An 8333-nucleotide genomic window follows, 5' to 3' on the forward strand; every position below is an offset into this window, starting at 1 on the left:
AAGTCTTTCATCGTTTTCAGTAAACGCTACGTACGATGGGGTGATTCTGTTGCCCTGGTCGTTGGCTATAATTTCAACCCGCCCATTTTTAAACACGCCGACGCTGTAATAGTTGAATGAATAAAATATATAAATGTAACTTAAATACCCTCGTATGGCAGGGCAACGGTAGTCGTTACAAGCACTGTAGTTATGTTTCATACACATCGTCCCGCTTACGAGGTACCACGTATGTAACTTTGTGGGTGATCAATATATTTTTTACATGTGTAGGTATTAATATTTTGTGTCCACGTAACTAGATTGTTGTTATTTGTTATAAACAGCATGATCATGCATGAAACATTCTGTGCTAACGGTATTCCTCTCTATAGGCTACTGTATATTATTTGGTAATTTTGTTTTACTTTTCTTACCAAGAATAGGTTGTGCCAAGATCTATCCCGATAACATTCCCATAATCTGTAGCATCGTTCTCCTTTTCTTTCTCATCATCGTCGTCTTTACTTTCTTTCTTAGATTTCTTTGCCAAAGTTGAAACAAATAAAATAGCTAACACCATTAATAAAAGAAACCGCTTCATATTTTCAAACCCCTGCTTGCTTCTTGTGTTTTCACTTAAACTTATCGTTCACTTATCAAGACGCAAGGATAGATCATTTTCAAATGCGAGCGTGATATATATGAAACATAATACCGAACCCTCTGCTGTATTCTTAACCCTCAGTGCTGACGTGTGTTCAAGGCATTGGACCTATATCGTGGCAGTTATACAGAGCCACGACTAACGGTTGTGCAAGAGCCCAGCTTAGAACAACTTGGTGTGTTTGAGTGCAGCTGTGTTGTTACAACGCTCTTCTCGTATGTCAGTTGATACCAATGTATTTCGCTTTATGCAACCGAACGTAATGGATTTATCCTCGCGTGGCAGGGCAATAACAGTTGTTATAACATCGGTGTTCTGTTTTACACGTCTCGTGCCCACCTAAGAGTTATACTACATATGTAACTTTGTGGGAATTGTTTTTCTGCTGACAATTTAAACAACCATTTGTAACGACTGTGTTGGAGACATTGCTGAAAAGTGTCTTGTCCTATAATACACATACACACAATAGTAGGGGCATTAAATAGCATTAACTGTAAATATCAAAAGGTTGTGTTTTAACCTGTTTACACACATTTGCTTGTATGTTACCTTTACAATGAAGCTTGGAAACGTTTCCCGCATTTTTTCCAATAATTATTCATCATCGCAAGCGTTTGGCGCCTTTTTCTTACGACGCGTTTCTTGCTTGAAGCTGCCTAGTTTAAGGGCAGCTTTGTTGGGAAGTAACTTGTATATTTGTGAAAGCCAAGGCTTTTTGTTCTGCAACAACTATAAAAAAAACTAGCAAGAAATGTATGCTGTTTCATATAAAGTTTTAGACAGAAAGGTAAACTTATTGGTATTAACCGCAGCTTAATCATTGGAGTATAGAACTGAGTACTAATTCAATATAGTTTTGAAATACCAGATCATATATATATACAGTGCAGAGTAAATATCAAATTATGTGCAATAACTCGCAGATATAAATATATATGCAATATGTACATAACTCAACGTAACGTAATTTTTATATCTCTTTGAAAACGACAGCGAAGGCCATGTTATTTAAACAAAGAAGAGAAAGGAATCAACAGAAAAACGACAATCGTAAAAAAACTAAATATGGATAAAAGTGTTGGAAAGAGTGTCGATTACAGAATGTGGCTGTTGCAACCAGTATGTGAAGGATTTTGTTTACCAATGATTGTGGAGCTTGGATCCAAACCAATCAACAAGCACTACAAGCATTATATGATAAATGTAGTTGATAGGACAACATAACGGAAACCGTAAGTACAAGACTCGTATATGGTTGCTTATGTATGTGTATTCAATATGGAAGCAACGCTTTTATACAATGTAGATAACATTATTCAACGAAAAACGTTTAAAAATCAAGTCTAAATTCGTTGGACTGCCATTTTAGGAGAAATATATTTTTCATAGAATACAATTCGTTAGACTTGTTTTCTTGGTAAGTTTCTTTTGAGAATCGTCCAACTTCATGAGCATGAGATTATGGCCATTTTCACGAAATTTATGATGACGTAGTTACAATTAAACAACTCGTATATTGTTTATAAATTTGAAGCAGGATGTTGCAAAAATACTAAAAGAATATAACATAGTGTGGTAGGGGAAGATGGGACAAATTTTCATTCTATAAGATATTTAAATAATATATGCTAAAGGTGTCCCATCTTTCCCCACCCTACTATATAATAACTACCCACAATAACTCCGTGAATGTAATATTTACATTGGGATCACAAATTATATTGATACCAACGATACCAGCATATACCCTACTGATGAAAACGTCAGCGGTACAATGAACATAATATGGGAAGTAGGGACTCCGTTACCTAATATAAAACGAACAATTATTAGAATGAATAAATTTGTGTTCCACGTTTTCATTCTCTTTTGCCACCCATATACAAAGAATATTTACAGAAATATATAACCGTATCTTCACGATACTTAAAGAGCGTTTGTTAATTGTTAAACACGTTTAGGGAATAAGGGATATTTAGGTATTAACGATTATCATCTTATACCCCACAGTATAATCTAGCTTGCTTTATCCTCCCGTGACGGGGCAATGACAGTATTTATAACACGGCTGTTCTGTTTCATACACCTCGTGCCCGTTCAAAGTTACCTTGCATGTAACTTATTCATCCTCGCATGGCGGAGCAACGGCAGTCATTGTAACACGGGTCTTCTGTTTCACACACCACGTGGGGCCGCTCACGAGTTACCAAATCCAATATTTATACCTGGTTTTGTAGCTTGTGTGTATGGAACCGTTACTACGGGGTTGCAATACAGAGCATTCACTTGGTAAATATCTTCCGGTGATAAACCCACACGTTGAGCTTTTATTGGTTTATTGGAGATTTTGTGCACAATAGTTGGCTCGCCGTTCTTGGAGAATGCATAGCCGTGATAATGCATTATCGATTGTGTGTCGTATGGTGAACCAAATGATCTAATTGTCGACACTTGGTTGAAATTACGCGCGAATCCTGCAAGCAATTTTTAATGAAAAGCTATACATTTTTGAGCGCGAAATTATTTTGTAATATATTTACTGTCGCGAATATTTTCCCACTTAATTGTAACATAGTCGTCTCTGTCCGGTCGAGACTGCTCATGCCAGAAACCAAGAGCATGCAAAAGCTCGTGTTGGACTATTCCACTATATTCGCATCCTTGCCCAATGGAAAGTTCTTGTTTACCGCCTCTCTTAGCGACATATGACCTTCAAATACAAATATATTGATAGTAGGTTAGGATAAGATGTTATTATAGGCTGGGCTAGGATGGTTTTTGTAGGATGGTTATTAAAACGCCAGAGCAGTCTCATCAGCAGTGTCCATAAACATCGATGCTCAAATGGTAATAACCTTAATACAGTAAACAACACGTTCTATATAAATTTACCAGCATCCCCTTCCAGGTATAATCTCAATAAAATCCACTTCTGTAGTTCTGTTTATAAAATCAATGCAAGTACTTCCTGATATAGCGGCGACTGCTTCATTGATTGCTATTTCTGGTGCGTTTACTAAAATTAAAAACATTTTTTATTGAATAAACTGATGTAACTTATCCTCGCTTGGTGGGCAACAACAGTTGTAGTAACACAGGTGTTCTGTTTCATACGCCTCGTGCCCGCTTACAAGTTACTATGTATGTTACTTTGTGGGTGATCATTTTGCATCGTTAACAATTTAGACAACCAATTAGTAACCACTGAGTTGTAGCAGTTATTCCAATCACAGTTTAGTACAAATTAACTTACATGTATCATTCCTCATGACGAAAGGAACCTTGATACGTCCATTAATTCTATTGGTCCATAGATCTAAAACACCGGTCGCACCTTTCATCGCAACCCGACCTTTCATTCCGTATGCCTGTGTATATATAATAAAATGGGATTTGTGGGGTAAGATGAGTAATGTTTTTATTTTGTTTTATCGTCCAGTTTAGTGGTAAACAAAGAATATTTACACATTCCTATGTCTGCAATCTCGCGACTCTAAAAATCGTTGTTAATTGTTAAAAACATGATTAGAAAATATGAAAAGGCGTAACTTTCATCGTATTTTATAAGTTTATCATAATCCAATCACCGTTCTAATCATCGGGATATTTTGTTTATCAAACTTGATATCTCCTTCTATGAAACCACTCGATTTACATTCGCAACTGAACGGACAATCCCATTCATCGGTCTGGTGGCCAAGCGGTCCACAATCGTCCGTGCATTCCGCGGTATTGAATGAACACTTTCTGCTGTTATTTATAGCTTGTACCACTTCTGCGTAAATAGAATAGAAACTTAACAGAAAAAATGGCGCTGTATCAAAATGTTCAGGGACGGATATAGCTCATATAGGTAGCAGGTTCGAGACTTGACGGTGCTACCATTGTGGGAGTATATGTGTCTTAAGGAAAACAAAAACACATAACTTTTATTTATTCAACCCAGTGGGGTGTCCAAATTCGACCATATACATAAAACAATCACCAACAAAGTTACATACGTAGGAACTCGTAAGCTGACACGAGGTGTATTAACAAAACACATGTGATATAACGACTGTTGTTGCTCCGCCACATGAGAATAAAGTACGTTACATTTATTTAATAAAGTTTTAAGAGATCAGTTAAATTTACCAGCACAACGTGTAAGGTCTTGTTGATCTGGAACACTAATTAATCCATTCGTGTTTTCTGAATTTAAAGCATAAAACACATCTTCGCACCGAGTTAGCGGGCTGCCTATAGATACAGCTTGGTTACAATAATAAGAACAACTTTTAGATTATACTTATGTTTAGGTCTACAATACACTGCGTTACATTACAATAGCAATGAATCAAGTTAACATAACTTTCATATTTTTATACGCTTCTGTTACCTGTTATTACGGTAAAAGTAAACAGCAAATCTAAACAGAACATTTGCATAAAAGAGTTTTGAACCATGGCTATATAGGCTTCTGTACAAACAAAGAAATTGTTACTGCTAAACTAAGATTCAAATTTCTGTTATAAACAGGCATTAGTCTGAAATGCTAAACCAATTGCCGAAGAACGAAAACGTATTTCTAGTTGCGGAAATATACGTATTTGTATTAATAAGGAAATGCGATATAATACACGATATTGCATCTTTTAACATCAATAAACAGAATAGCTCATGTTTCTAATGTACCATATAATACGATAGTGCTTTTTGTATATCGATGTAACACATTATATACAGTGCATATTATGTGTTCATTTAAAACATGTAATACGATAGTGTATACGGTATAGCACGCACATATGTTTCTGAACCTTTTCGCCAAAGATCTGATAATATTAATACGATGCACCATCTTTAGATTTAGACTCGTAGAAGTCACTTCGTTTTTTTGTAATTATTTAAAGATTATTACCGAAAATAATTTAAATGCTATTTTGTTGCATGCTCCGGTAAACATGCTACTGAGTTTTACCTAAAAGCAGGAAAGCTTACAATTTCTTGGTAAGTATCGTAGTAGTATATGCTAATATATTAAAAATGATAATATATGGGTGACTGTCGCATACATGTAAACAAAACATGCAGCTTATGAAACAGTGTGGAAAATCTCAATAGAAATAATAAAAGTACTAATAAGCTTCGAAAAGTTTTTGTATCTCGCCAGAAACAAAAGTACACGATGCGTATAAATTTGATTTAGGTTAGGAGGTATTTGAACATCCAAAGTCAAGGAGTGATTTAGCCGTCTATTTTGAAAGTTTTCTGCATGGCGACACTCACTACTATAGTACATTAAAACAAAACGTATATTCGCTACGTCACAGATTTGTTCTTAATATAAAGGAAATGTTGCGATCGTTACCTCACAGTTGAGGCAGTTGCTGCGCGTAGAAGAACCTATTTATACGCATAGGTTGTGCAAAGTATATACTAGGACGATTGTTTTACTACTAGTATAGAATATCTATAAATTTATGTAATTTACTTTCTCCTCGCGTGGCCGAAAAACGACAGTCGTTATAACACGGGTGTTCTGTTTCATACACCTCATGCCAGCAACTTACGAGTTACCATGTATGTTACATTGTGGGTGACATAAATATGTGTTGGCGCATAGTAATTAGCGGGTATACAATTGCCGAAATAAAATATTTGTATTTCTATTTTGTTATATGCGTGTTATGTCTGTTTTGCAAACACAACGAAATAAATAAACGAACTAAACACGCTCATAACGAGGAACACATATGCTAGAAACATACTTAGTTAATCGGAAAAAAATTATCCAAACTTTTACTATATTTTTCCAAAAACAGAAACTTAAATTCATTTGAATAAAAATAAGCAGTCTGTCCATAAACAAAACCATGATTTTAAACTGTGTTTTGTCATTGTTTTGTTTAGATTTGCTTCTTACATTTACTGCAATAACAGGTAAGGGGAACGTAAAGACTAATCGAAAGCTGTTACATATTTAACTAACATAAATGTAATAGACACCTCAAATGTAACATTATTAGTAGGTGAATGATTTTAACTTAATGCATTATTGTAACCAAATGTGCAGGACTACCAATTGATATTTCTGTAAACCAAGACCAACAATGTTCCTTTAATACAACGGAATGCACGGACGATTGTGGACCGCTTGGCCACCAGACCGATGAATGGGATTGTCCGATCAGTTGCGAATGTAAATCGAGTGGTTTCATAGAAGGAGATATCAAGTTTGATAAACAAAATATACAGCTGATTAAAAAGGTGATCGATCTGCAATTTTTCAATAAAGTACTGTAGGGTAAGATGGATACCGTTAGCATATTATATCTCACATCTCCCAATCGCCCTTGTACAACTACCAACGCTCCACTAAAGCCTTAAAATAGTTAAGTTATTCTGTAAATACCGTTTGCTTATTACTAAGTATAGTGCTTACTACTAATTTTTCTGCAGGCATATGGGATACCTTCGACAATCAAAGCAAGAGGTGCAACCAGTTTAAATATAGACCTGTGGACCAATAGAGTCAATGGGCGTGTCAAGGTTCCTTTCGTCATGAGGAACGATACGTGTAAGTTGATTAGTGTTAACTTGTGATTGGAATAATTGCTACAATTCAGTGGTTACTTACGGGTTGTGTAAATTGTCACTCATGCTGAAAACATATTGCATAAGTGGTAACTCATAAGCGGATACAAGAAGTATGAAACATAACCCCTGTGTTATAACAACTGCTGTTGCCATGCTATGTAAGGATAAAATATTTTACATTCATGTATGCAATTATTCAATGAACAATATTTTTTGATAGCAAACAAATCAGAGACAGCAATTTATGAAGCAGTCGCCGCTATATCAGGAAGTACTTGCATTGATTTTATAAACAGAACTACAGAAGTGGATTTTATTGAAGTTATACCTGGAACAGGATGCTGGTAAATATATAATATAAGTAAATATAAATATAGAAAGAAATCTTTTAATTGTCATAACAACAGTCGTTGTAACACGGGTGTTCTGTTTTATACACCTCGTGCACTTACAAGTTAACACGTATGTAACTTTATAGGTGGCTAAGCATCTTGTCTAGCTTTCGTTCAGTACACATTTTATTTAAATTTTCTGATGTGCTAGGTCTTACGTTGGTATAGAGTTCGGTAAACAAGAACTATCTATTGGGCCAGGATGCGAATATAGTGGAATAGTTCAACACGAGTTTTTGCATGCTCTTGGTTTCTGGCATGAGCAGTCTCGACCGGACAGAGACGACTATGTAACTATTCGTTGGGAAAATATCAAGGATGGTAATTATTTTATACATTCACGATTTTCATGCTTTGAAATATATAGCTCAGATTTAATTTAAAATTACCCGCAGGTAAAGCAAAAAACTTTAGAAAACGAACAACGATCAATTCACTTGGTTCACCATACGACACGCAATCTATAATGCATTACTCTGGCTTATCATTCTCCAAGAACGGCAGTGCAACAATAGTGAACAAAACCTCCAATAAACCAATAAGAGCTCAACGTCTAAGTTTATCACCTGAAGATATTTACCAAGTAAATGCTCTGTATTGCAACCCAGTAATGACTGGAACATCGACAATTAAAACAGACCTCAATGTACATACCACCAATGAACCACCAACAACAGACAGCAACGTACATACCACCAATGAACCACCAAAAA

The 8333-nt window shown here is 35.5% G+C and overlaps 2 protein-coding genes across 2 annotated transcripts; one reads left to right on the top strand and one right to left on the bottom strand.

Annotated features, from left to right (window-relative positions):
• Positions 1-2013: 2013 nt before the first annotated feature.
• LOC101242273 (zinc metalloproteinase nas-15-like) lies at positions 2014-5525 on the bottom strand. The gene is made up of 8 exons (XM_026839585.1): positions 5028-5525; positions 4784-4888; positions 4237-4424; positions 3903-4017; positions 3542-3665; positions 3190-3359; positions 2875-3123; positions 2014-2457 (listed from the first exon to the last, which is right to left on the bottom strand). The coding sequence occupies exons 1-8, from the start codon at positions 5092-5094 to the stop codon at positions 2366-2368; spliced, it is 1110 nt and encodes a 369-aa protein (XP_026695386.1). The 5' UTR covers positions 5095-5525; the 3' UTR covers positions 2014-2365.
• A 303-nt stretch (positions 5526-5828) lies between these two features.
• Positions 5829-8329, top strand: LOC101242299 (high choriolytic enzyme 1-like; the record flags this gene model as incomplete). Its single annotated transcript, XM_004227361.3, has 6 exons — positions 5829-6571; positions 6705-6898; positions 7091-7208; positions 7449-7572; positions 7772-7941; positions 8016-8329. Coding segments are annotated over exons 1-6 (987 nt in total), but the record flags the coding sequence as incomplete, so codon positions are not given.
• Between the last annotated feature and the right edge of the window lie 4 nt (positions 8330-8333).

Source organism: Ciona intestinalis, unplaced genomic scaffold (assembly GCF_000224145.3).
Source record: "Ciona intestinalis unplaced genomic scaffold, KH HT000433.1, whole genome shotgun sequence".
NCBI classification, from domain to species: Eukaryota; Metazoa; Chordata; class Ascidiacea; order Phlebobranchia; family Cionidae; genus Ciona; species Ciona intestinalis.

Coding starts and splice junctions, on each gene's coding strand:
- LOC101242273 (XM_026839585.1), bottom strand. CDS start 5,094: ATGGTTCAAAACTCTTTTATGCAAATGTTCTGTTTAGATTTGCTGTTT. Junction 4,425..4,783: donor AGACCTTACACGTTGTGCTG/GTAAATTTAACT, acceptor CTATTTACGCAG/AAGTGGTACAAGCTATAAAT. Junction 4,018..4,236: donor ATATCCCGATGATTAGAACG/GTGATTGGATTA, acceptor ATATATACACAG/GCATACGGAATGAAAGGTCG.